Genomic DNA, 11,821 nt, shown 5'->3' with positions numbered 1-11,821 from the left:
CAGGCACGTATGAGCCGTTACCTGAGCATTCTGAGACGGGATATTCGGGAGTTCGCTGCGAACTCCTCGTATCGGATATTTGCCGAGCTTCAGGAAAATGCTCGGAAGAGGGAGATTGAGCTTGAGACTCAGGCCAGGGAGGAGGCGGAGTCTCTAGGGAGGGATCGGCGGCCGGCACAGTCCCAGCCGGCAGCCAAGCGGGCCAAGCCCGCTGATCCCAGACCCGGAAGCCAGAAGGGCCGCACTTGTGGAAAGTGCGGCAAGGGTCACGATGGAGTCTGTCGAGCAGGGTCTTGCTACAAATGTGGCAAGGAGGGGCATATGGCCAAGGACTGCCCTAAGGGATTTGCAGTGTTGTTCCACTGCAACCAGACCGGACATCGGAAGGCAGAGTGTCCGCTGCTGCGCGGAGCATCTCAGGGGTCTGCTCCCGCCGCCATCAGAGCTACTGCTACAGAGAGTCGGCCCGTGAAGGCCGAGGCACCGAGGGCTCGGGGGAGAGCCTTTCAGCTAACTGCGGAAGAGGTCCGCGCTGCACCCGATGTTGTGGCTGGTACGCTTCCTTTTTATTATTTATTTATGGTGTTGAGATATTATGCTTATATTATGCTATGCATAGGTACCTTCCTTGTGAATTATGTACCTGCTTTAGTGTTATTTGACTCGGGTGTGAGTCGATCTTTTGTATCTTTGACATTTAGTCAGCATATCAGCGTTAGTCGTGGGGCACTGAATCGGCCCCTGCGGGTTTCCATAGCCGCCGACAGAGTGATTTGTGCCACAGAGGTCGTCCGGGGCTGTGTATTGGAGATTTTTGGGGTTGAGTTCCCGATCGACCTGATTCCTATTGCGATGGGTGATGTCTGTGTTATAGTGGGCATGGACTGGTTGAGCCGATTCGGTGCGGTTATCGATTGCGAGCGTCAGCTGGTGACTATACGAGATCCTAGTGGGGGAGTTCTTTCGGTTTACGGCGAGGGTACACGTTCTGGATCAGCCTTTTGTTCGGCTGCTAGGGCGAGGCAGTGTTTACAGCAGGGCTGTAAGGGTTTCGTGGCGTATGTGATGGATACGTGAGTGATCTCCGAGAGACCGAGTTCGGTGGATGAAGTTCCGGTGGTGCGTGAGTTTCCAGATGTCTTTCCCGAAGAGTTACCAGGTGTGCCTCCCGTGAGGCAAGTGGAGTTTGGTATCGATTTGGTTCCGGGAGCTGCGCCTATCGCTAAGGTGCTGTATCGCCTTGCGCCTCCAGAGATGCAAGAGTTATCCTTGCAACTTCAAGAGTTGCTGGGGAAGGGGTTTATTCGGCCGAGTAGCTCGCCGTGGGGAGCACCCATCCTGTTTGTGAAGAAGAAAGATGGCTCGCATCGCATGTGTATTGATTACCGGGAATTGAATAAGCTGACGGTTAAGAACCGTTACCCGTTGCCGAGGATCGACGATTTATTCGATCAGTTACAGGGAGCATCTTGGTTCTCCAAGATTGATTTGAGGTCGGGCTATCATCAGGTGAGAGTGCGGGACGAGGACATCCAGAAGACAGCATTCAGGACGCGTTATGGGCATTATGAGTTTGTGGTGATGCCTTTTGGGCTCACCAATGCCCCGGCTGTGTTCATGGACCTCATGAACAGGGTATGTCGGCCGATGTTGGATCGGTCGGTGATTGTGTTCATTGATGATATTCTGGTGTATTCGAGATCTAGAGAACAGCACGAGGAGCATTTGAGGGAGGTTCTTGGAGTTTTGAGATCGGAGAAACTTTATGCAAAGTTTTCCAAGTGCGACTTCTGGTTGCGGGAGGTCCAGTTTCTGGGACATCTCGTTAACCAGAAGGGGATATTGGTCGATCCGGCCAAGGTTGACGCAGTGATGAGGTGGGAGGTGCCAAGGTCACCTTCTGAGATCCGGAGTTTCCTTGGGTTGGTAGGGTATTATCGGAGGTTTATTAAGGATTTCTCCAAGATTGCAGTTCCACTCACCAGATTGACCCGGAAGGGTGTTACATTTTTATGGGGTCCCGAGCAGCAGACCTCCTTTGAGACGCTTCGCCAGAGGTTGTGTGAAGCTCCGGTATTAGCTCTTCCGGAAGGGATGGAAGGTTTTGTGGTATTCTGTGATGCATCGATTTTAGGACTGGGAGCGGTACTGATGCAGAAGGGACATGTGATAGCATATGCATCGAGGCAGTTGAAGCCTCACGAGACGAGGTACCCCACACATGATTTGGAGTTAGGGGCAGTGGTGTTCGCCCTCAAGATTTGGCGGCACTACTTGTATGGGGTTCGTTGTACGATTTACACGGACCATAAGAGCTTGAAGTACTTGATGGATCAGCCTAACCTAAATATGCGGCAGAGAAGATGGTTAGATGTGGTCAAGGATTATGATTGCGAGATCTTGTACCACCCGGGCAAGGCTAATGTGGTAGCCGACGCATTGAGTCGCAGGGCGGAAAGTACTCCACTGAAAGCTGTATGTTTGAGACTGACCGTGATAGCTCCAGTTCTGGACGCCATTCGTGGGGCTCAGGCCGAGGCTGTGCGTCCGGAGATGCAAAAGAGAGAGCGGGTCGTTGGGTTGGTTTCTGAGTTTATATCGGATAGTCGGGGTCTTATGACTTATCAGGGCCGGATCTGGGTACCGTTTGTGGGCGGTACGCGTACTACATTGATGGAGGAGGCTCATAGATCGAAATTTTCGATCCATCCTGGGGCTACAAAGATGTATTTGGATTTAAGGAAGGAGTATTGGTGGCCTTGTATGAAGAGGGATGTCGCATGGTTTGTCGAGAGGTGTTTGACCTGTCGAAGGGTAAAGGCCGAACACCAGAGACCGCATGGCAAGTTGCAGCCATTGGAGGTTCCCGAGTGGAAGTGGGAGCATATCACTATGGATTTCATCACCAAATTGCCGAGGACTGCCAGAGGAGTCGATGCAATTTGGGTGATCGTGGATAGGTTGACAAAGAGCGCCCACTTTCTTGCCATCAGTGAGAGTTCTTCGGCGGAGAAGTTGGCGGAGATTTATGTGAGAGAGGTTGTATCTCGGCATGGGGTGCCGATCTCGATTGTTTCAGACCGCGATGTGCGTTTCACTTCCCGTTTCTGGAAGAAATTTCATGAGGAGTTGGGTACTAAGCTGCATTTTAGTACCGCATATCACCCCCAGACCGACGGGCAGAGTGAGCGGACGATTCAGACACTTGAGGACATGCTTCGAGCATGTGTATTGGACTTTGGAGGTAGTTGGGACACGTATTTGCCCTTGGCAGAGTTTTCCTACAATAACAGCCATCATTCGAGCATCGGTATGCCGCCCTTTGAGCTGTTGTATGGTAGGAGGTGCCGGACTCCCATATGTTGGGGAGAGGTTGGGCAAAGGGTAATGGGTAGTACAGAGATCGTGAATCAGACGACAGAGCAGATACAGATGGTCAGACAGAGGTTATTGACCGCTCAGAGCCGACAAAAGAGTTATGCGGATAAGCGCCGGTCCGAGCTGGAATTTCAGGTCGGCGACTTCGTTCTCCTGAAGGTTTCTCCTTGGAAAGGAGTGATCCGGTTCAGGAAGAGGGGCAAATTGGTCCCCAGTTTATAGGTCCGTTTCGTGTGATTGCAAGGGTAGGCCGGGTAGCCTATCGGCTGGAGTTACCAGCAGAGTTGGGGCAGATTCACAACACTTTTCATGTATCGCAGTTGAGGAAATGTATAGCCGATGAGTCGGCAGTGGTTCCATTAGAGGATATTCAGGTGGATGCAAGCCTGAATTATGCTGAGAGACCAGTGGCTATTAGGGATCGGAAGATCAAGATTTTGAGGAACAAGGAGGTACCTTTGGTATTGGTTCAGTGGCAACACCGGAGGGGATCAGAAATGACCTGGGAGCCGGAGGGTATGATGCGGGAGCAGCATCCGGAGCTGTTTTAGAGCGAGACTTCGAGGGCGAAGTCTAGTTCTAGTGGGGGAGAGTTGTAACATCCGGATTTTTACCAGGTATCTTGTAAATTTAATTTTGTGGAATTGTGAGGGGGACTCGGCGAGTTGGAGCTCAGACTCGCCGAGTAGGGATGCGGATTTGGACGATGGAGCGCGCCTGGACTCGGCGAGTCCAGGATATGGACTCGGCGAGTCTGCGCTGTGTAATGAAACCCTAAATTTCCGGGTTTGAGGCCTATTTAAAGGGCCTTATGGCCGTCATTTGTGCTCACCCAACCCTCAGTGAGAGACCCTTGTGTTCTTGAGCGATTTGTGAAGAGAAAGGAGCATTTCTTGACCTTGTGTGTGTTATTTAGCAAGAAGAAGGAGGCTCTAGGCAAGCGGAAGCAAAAGAGGTTGCTATTTCGTGGATTTGGGGCTTAGATCATCACTCTAGAGGTATGATCTCGGACTATTTTCTGTTTGGTGAAGCATTATGCAATTTAGGGCTTATGATGGTCATTTATGGGATGATTTGGTGCCCATCGGTTCCCTCCTTGAGTTGAGGTTATGGATTTGGACCCATAGAGGTCCAGAGAGCCTCACTCCTCAAGCTTTATGTATGACAATGGAGTCCATGACCTTGTGTTGTAGTAAATGAGTCAAAAACATCATATATGGTCATATAGAGGTTGTATGTGCATCAAGATTGTAACTTTACGTGCTAAATGAGCTTGGAGGGACTGGATCTATGGATTAATGGACTGGATCTGACATTTAGAGCAAGATTGAGTCAGTGCATGGCACGGACTCGCCGAGTCCGAAGAACAGACTCGCCGAGTAGCATGAATGTTGCCCGACCACACAGTGAGTGGCCTCGCCGAGTTGGGGAGGGTGGACTCAGTGAGTCAAGGGGGGAGTCAGAATGGACCGGTGGATTGAGTCAAACTGGACTCGCCGAGTTGTTTTGAGACTCGGCGAGTTGAGTCGTGGTGGCCCCACAACTCATGCCAGGTGGAACTCGTCGAGTTGAGTGAATGCTCGACGTGTCAAGGGAGGATTCCAGGGAAATTGGTGTATACGCCCAGACTCGCTGAGTCGCCTTGGTACTCGCCGAGTCCGATCAGAGTTGACCGTTGACCGTTGACCAGAGTTGACCAGTGTTGACTCCTTATTGATAGTCAACCTTAGAGATATAAAGTGTTAATTAGAAGCATATAATGTTATAGGAGGATTAGAGCTCGGAGGATCGAGCACGAGGGATTTCCAGGATTTGTGAGATACCGAGATACGCGAGGTGAGTCTTCTCACTATACTTTACCTTGAGTAGGTAACCAGAGTTATGTGATAGAGTATTTGTATGCTATGTATGTTGTGTGTTGTACTGCATGATTTCTATGTGATTTATGCGGTGCATGTTTATCAGAGCTAGAACCTGAGGGTTCACAGAGTTTGGGTGCACGGACCCACAGAGTTATAGCCTAGAGTGGCTAATATGTGTTATATGTGGTATTTTGGGGAACTCACTAAGCCTTGTGCTTACAGTGTTGACGTTATTTGTTTCAGGTACTAGTGATGACCGCGGGAAGGCGCCGGCTTGATCCGTATACACACACGTTCGGAGCTTGATATTATGATCTTGGGATTTTGTACTGTTTTGTTGGATAATTAAAATGGTTGATTTTATGAATATCGATGGAATTATGTTTTATAAAAATTGAAAAATTTGTTTGAAATTTTCGGTGTTACATTTACTTCACCACTTCTTCACCTAATTAGAAACCAAAACACACTAAAATCAGAACCAACAAGAAAAGCCGAGCTTCCAGCAACGACCCATTTCGTTGTCCCCAAGGGATGTACATGATGCAAATGAGGGAGGAGCTGGTGGTGTTTTCCATGGAGCATATAATAGAGGCAATCGATCGAAAAGAATATGGATCAAATGGCAATTGACTAGAGCCCGCAACTAGTAGGTATGTAGAGGCCGAAAACGAAGATTGTTTCTACTTGATCAGTTCAAATGGTTGAGAAGCTGTTAACAAAGAACCTAAATTTTCTATTTTGGGTTTCTTGATTAAGTTCATCAGAAGTGGGGATTGCTTTAACTATTATCTCCATTGAAAGAAATATCATTTTTACTTGATTAGGTTTGGTGTGACATCTTCAATTTTGGGATTCTTGAGGAACCAATGCTCTTTAGTTGGTCGTTGGTGTTTGGGTAATCAAGAACGTGAGAGTGGAGGAGGCAGAGACAGGAACGAGTTGGGGGATGGGAATCAGTTTGTTTACTTCTGCCCCACTGTTTTGATACATCTCATAGTTTTTTTTGTGCTTCATATCTCAGAGGTCGGATTTTACCATTTTCCGAAGAGGATAGATAGCTCCAAAAAATGTTATGTGTTGGTTTCTAGCATGGATGGTTTAGATTAACCTCCCACCACTCCATGATATTTTGGTCTAGTCATCGATCATATTAAATGTGTTGTAAAAGGGATTTTGTAGATCTGATATATATATGGAAAATGAATGATTAGGGCAACACATATTTGAACCAATGAAAAAATGATAACACATCACTTCCACAATAACTTCCACAATACATTACTTGTGAAGAAAGAAATGAACACGTGTCATTTGATTATTGGTTCCGGTAGATATTGCCCTAGTTATTTGTTTTCCATAGAACTCATTCCTCTCTCTCTCTCTCTCTCTCTATATATATATATATATATATATATATATATATATATATATATATATATATATATATATATATATATATATATATTGAGTTACAAGTAGGCGTATCTACATGTGAAGAGTTTTTTGTGTTTTGATATTCAATCAGTGGTTGTGAAGAATATAATGAACATATGTAAGTTTTACATGTTAATGTGCTTAACATAGAGAGAACAAAGGGATGATGACAACAATAGTAATGGTTGGAAGGAGAAGAGGGAGAGAGAGTCAAAGAGATGAAGAATTTAAAAAAGAGACCGGGGTTACGAGTGGGTAGAATATTTTTTACAGGTGGTGTGGATGGGCCATTTTATTTATTTATTTCAAATGGTAAAAAAAAAATAGTAAAGAAATTCAAAAATAAAAGTAAAAGGGTAAAAAAGTCATTTCAATTTGTGTAGGAACCAAAACCATAAAAAAATTCGATTTTGAACGATTTTGAAAAAATTTTGAACTTTATTATTTTTTTTATAACCACGGAGATTAAAGGGAACAAATTTACATTTTATTCATCTTTATATTCATAACCGAAGGGAAGAAGTCAATGATTCCTTTATTGGCAGCGGCGAAGACCATATGCATTCTTGTTGGCGACAATGAAACCCAAGAAACCCGTGTGTCAATATTTGTAATCGATTTGAAGAATATTGATTTATTTATTTATTTTTTTGTAATCAATTTGAGGAACAATGATGTAGAGGTACGATCCACCAGAGAAATGCTGGTGAAAACGTTTTTTTAGGACATTTTTCTTGTTGGTACATCCCCTCTAAGAAAAACTAAAAAAAATTGCATACTTTGTCTTTGTAATTAGGAAACAGATAAATCTATTTTTTGAGAGGATCTTCGTGAATATATTCTTAACAGTTAATAGGAGTACAATATTAATCCAAAAGACTTCGAGTCCAAAAAAAATATAAGGTGCATAACATGTGGTGACCAAGTGACCAGATTAAAGATGAAACACTTTTCATCTTCAACCTTTATTCTCTTCATTAATTATATAAAACAAAATTCATAAAACTCAAACATCACATATGCAAACGTGATGAATTTATAAATTAAAATCCAAACTATTGTTAGAATCTATCTCTAACATTAGTCAAAATATAACACAAGAAATCAAAGGCGAATTGGCTATTTGTGATGTCTTTTGATTCGATTATAGAATTCCTAAAAAATAATATTCAAACTTGTTTCGTTTTGCCCAAACAAAGTATTTTCCTTTTCCTTTTTATATTAAATTTTACCATTGAATTTTCGATTAGAAATTCAGTCACAGTTCAACCGAGTCGCTCCCACGTGTTGCCAAATACGTCGTTCTCCGGGCGTCGGCGCTTTCAACCTCCGCTGCCATCTGTAAATCTTGCCACCTGCTTGGCCATAATTCTTCCTTTATCCCTTTTGTCCCACCTTTGGCTAACAATACTTCACTTCACAATCACCAGGATTCAGTATTTTCAACCCTTCAATCATCGGAAAAAAAAAACGATAACTCCAGTCTCCAGTGATGTATTGGTTCAAGAACCTAATACGATTGTCCTCTCCGGTCAAACACCATTCAACCGCCAAATTCACACCCACTCTATTCTCTCTGCAACACCTCCACCACTTCTCCACCGCCGGCGATGCGGTTGCTCCTCCGGTATCTGGGCTTGGGCCCACCAAGAAAACTGAAAAGCCAAGAGTGGTGGTTCTGGGTTCCGGTTGGGCTGGGTGTAGGCTGATGAAAGGGATCGACACCAGCATATACGACGTCGTCTGCGTTTCCCCTAGGAACCATATGGTTTTTACTCCTTTATTAGCTTCTACCTGTGTCGGCACTCTCGAGTTCCGGTCTGTTGCTGAGCCGATCGGCAGGATTCAACCGGCGATTTCTACCGAACCCGGTTCGTATTTCTTCCTAGCTAATTGCAAAGGACTTGATTCCAAGAATCACGAGGTATGTTTTCATGTTTTCAATTCAAGATTCTTGAATGTTGAAAAAGTTGGAATCTTTGACCAATTCAAATATGCCGAAAACCATTTTCTCGATCTGGGATTCTTCAAAATAATCTTCACATTGGAGTAAATTATGCATCGAATTGCTTTTCGACTTTGCTATCGAAACACAATCATCAGGTTTTTATCCAACTGATTATACAATTTTGATAATGTGATGCTACAGGTGCATTGCCAAACTATAACAGACGGATTACGAACTCTCGAACCATGGGATTTCAAGATTTCGTACGACAAATTAATCATAGCTTCTGGAGCCGAAGCTTCAACTTTTGGAATCAATGGCGTCAAAGAACATGCCATTTTCCTTCGCGAGGTACACCATGCTCAAGAAATCCGCAGAAAGCTGCTTCTCAACTTGATGATCTCCGATGTTCCTGGTATTTATCTTCCACAAATTCTCACATTCATATTTAATTTTGTGGTTTTTTTTCAAATATGAAGGGACTATGGTTTACTCACAGGTGTTTCCGATGAAGAAAAGCGAAGACTCCTGCATTGTGTTGTTGTAGGAGGTGGTCCTACTGGAGTCGAATTCAGTGGTGAACTCAGTGATTTCATCATGAAAGACGTTCATCAAAGATATTCTCATGTCAAAGATTACATTAACGTTACTTTGATCGAGGTGAGGCTTACTCGTTTCAACATTCTTTCTCTATGTAAAATTAGGAACGAATCTTGAACAATTTTATGAGATTTTGCAGGCGAATGATATTTTATCTTCATTTGATGATCGCCTTCGGGTATATGCTACTAAACAATTGACCAAGGTAAAAGAAACAAAAACTCTAATACTTTTATAATAATAATAAACAAATAAATGGAAGTACATTGCTATTTCTTGCATTTAAAGCGTATCAAAATGTTATAGTCGGGAGTTCGGCTAGTTCGTGGAACAGTGAAGGATGTTCAACCCAAGAAGATAGTTTTGAGTGATGGAACTGATGTTCCGTATGGTTTGTTGGTGTGGTCCACGGGTGTTGGTCCCTCGTCTTTTGTTCAAAAAATGGATCTTCCTAAGGCTCCGGGTGGAAGGTAATAAATGTTTGTTTAGATTTCGGATGAATTTTTTTTGTCTTATTAATATATATTTTTTGTTACATTTTATAGAATTGGGATTGATGATTGGTTAAGAGTACCATCTATGCCCGATGTATATGCGATTGGGGATTGTAGTGGGTACCTCGAGAGTACCGGCAAACCGACTCTTCCGGCTTTAGCCCAAGTAAATTTTTTTTTTTTTTTATTAAGTGTTGTCTGGATAAATAATGTCTGAAAAATACTTTTAAAAAGTTATATTTCCCTGACTTTCTCTATTCGGTCGTTTTTTAACCAAGTGAAAAAGAAACATCCATTTGTGGATTAAGTCTTTTTTTTTTTTTTAAAAGTTTGCTATCGGTATGCGTGTAATTTAGGTGGCGGAGAGGGAGGGAAAGTACCTAGCGGAACTTCTAAACAAGATCGGTAAAGCGGGTGGCGGATATGCTAATGGCACTGGCGATATAGAACTTGGAGCTCCGTTTGTTTATAAGCATTTGGGAAGCATGGCTACCGTTGGAAGTTATAAGGCTCTTGTAGATCTCAGGCAAAGCAAGGTAACACTAGTATTTTTTTTCTTTGATGCATTTGTTACATAGAATATGACTGGACTGGACGAAACTGAATAAACTGACAAGGATCAAGAACGAGTGTCCATTAAACCTTTTTGGGTGGCAAGACCAAAAGTTTGCAGCACAGACACGGTCACAAGACCCAGTCATAGTCATAGTAACAAACAATTATGTGGCAACACCCAAAAGTTTGCAGTCACAGACACAATCATAGTAAAAAGTTATGTGGCAAGACCAGAAGTTTCCAGTCACAGACACAGTCACAGTAACATGTGCTGAAATCTTTATTTTAGGAAGCGAAAGGGTTGTCGATTGCGGGATTTGCTAGTTGGTTCATATGGCGTTCGGCTTATCTGACACGTGTGGTGAGCTGGAGGAATAGATTTTATGTGGCAATAAACTGGCTAACGACCTTTGTGTTTGGTCGTGATATAAGCCGAATATAAGCTACACCACAATCGGTACATTTAAGTTTTTCTCATCTTTTTGTTTGTAATCATTCTGTACAAAGATGAAAAGGATGCATAAAAATACGGATGTAACACATTAAAAAATCCATTAAAAGTACATGAATTTTTATCATATCGGCTAAATAATTTTTAATCATATCGTCTAAACGAAAATCGGCGTCTGCAATCCTCATATAATAACATCTCTATTACTTGAACTCTCAACATTGCAGTATCTTTGTATTGTTGCCTTATGGCAATGGATTTTAATGATTAAACATCATGTCTTTGAAGCTTATAAAATATATTAACATTGCACAACATACATATTGCACAACATACATATTCCCTAATTCGAATGATACCATACCACCAATGTTTATAAACTAAATGGATCGACTTGGTGAACTACGACATATGTGCTTCATTGTGAAGCTTATAAAATATATTAACATTTTATTTACCAAAGGAAGATCCTTCTCGAGATACAATTCTTTATGTTGGGATTAAGGAATGATACAATTCTTTATATTAAGGATTAAGGATTGGTAAACACAATTCTCGAGATACAATTCTTTATTATCTGATGTTGCTGTTGCGCCACAACTCTCCGGTGAAGAAATAAACCCTCAAGTCATTAGTCCCGAATATTAACCAAAATTTAGCATATGGGGATTGGCGGCTTGGCGCCCATTTGCCAAGGTCTTAGGTTGTGGAGAGTGGGCATAGCCAAACCACCAGTCAACTCAGCACCACGTATCATTCCACAACCAATCCACCATGTTGTGGAAATGTTGTTTACCAACATGGTGAATAGGCAAAAATGAGAGAAAATGTGGGGGAAATTAAAGAACCAATGAAAGTGTCTGTCTTCTTCCGTCTTCACAACCCCTACAACCCATTTTACAACTAACACAGCGGTGAGTTGGTGTGCTACATATGAATCTTACGCGTGGATGTGAACCCACTCAGGATAGCCTTAGCATGAGCAAAACCCACCCCCTAGCATGTGCTAAGGGGATGCACCGGTGTAGGTTAGCGAGAGGAGAGAGGAGAGAGATAGAGTGTCGAAAGAGAAGAGAAGGAAAAAGGAGAGGTTTGA

The 11,821-nt window shown here is 43.2% G+C and overlaps 1 protein-coding gene across 1 annotated transcript; it reads left to right on the top strand.

The window, feature by feature from the left end:
• The first annotated feature begins 7,944 nt into the window (after window positions 1–7,944).
• Window positions 7,945–10,852, top strand: LOC145048298 (internal alternative NAD(P)H-ubiquinone oxidoreductase A1, mitochondrial-like). Its single transcript, XM_078996758.1, has 8 exons — window positions 7,945–8,601; window positions 8,827–9,040; window positions 9,125–9,285; window positions 9,365–9,430; window positions 9,532–9,695; window positions 9,771–9,885; window positions 10,076–10,255; window positions 10,564–10,852. Exons 1-8 carry the CDS (start codon window positions 8,170–8,172, stop codon window positions 10,714–10,716), a joined length of 1,485 nt encoding a protein of 494 aa, XP_078852884.1. The 5' UTR covers window positions 7,945–8,169; the 3' UTR covers window positions 10,717–10,852.
• Window positions 10,853–11,821: the final 969 nt, after the last annotated feature.

Source organism: Lactuca saligna, chromosome 5, assembly GCF_052625555.1.
Source record: "Lactuca saligna cultivar CGN05327 chromosome 5, ASM5262555v1, whole genome shotgun sequence".
Taxonomy (NCBI): Eukaryota; Viridiplantae; Streptophyta; class Magnoliopsida; order Asterales; family Asteraceae; genus Lactuca; species Lactuca saligna.
Note: the sequence above shows the minus strand (reverse complement) of the source record. Positions and strands in the feature narration are given on the sequence as shown.

Coding starts and splice junctions, on each gene's coding strand:
- LOC145048298 (XM_078996758.1), top strand. CDS start 8,170: ATGTATTGGTTCAAGAACCTAATACGATTGTCCTCTCCGGTCAAACAC. Junction 9,431..9,531: donor CTACTAAACAATTGACCAAG/GTAAAAGAAACA, acceptor AAAATGTTATAG/TCGGGAGTTCGGCTAGTTCG. Junction 9,696..9,770: donor CCTAAGGCTCCGGGTGGAAG/GTAATAAATGTT, acceptor TACATTTTATAG/AATTGGGATTGATGATTGGT.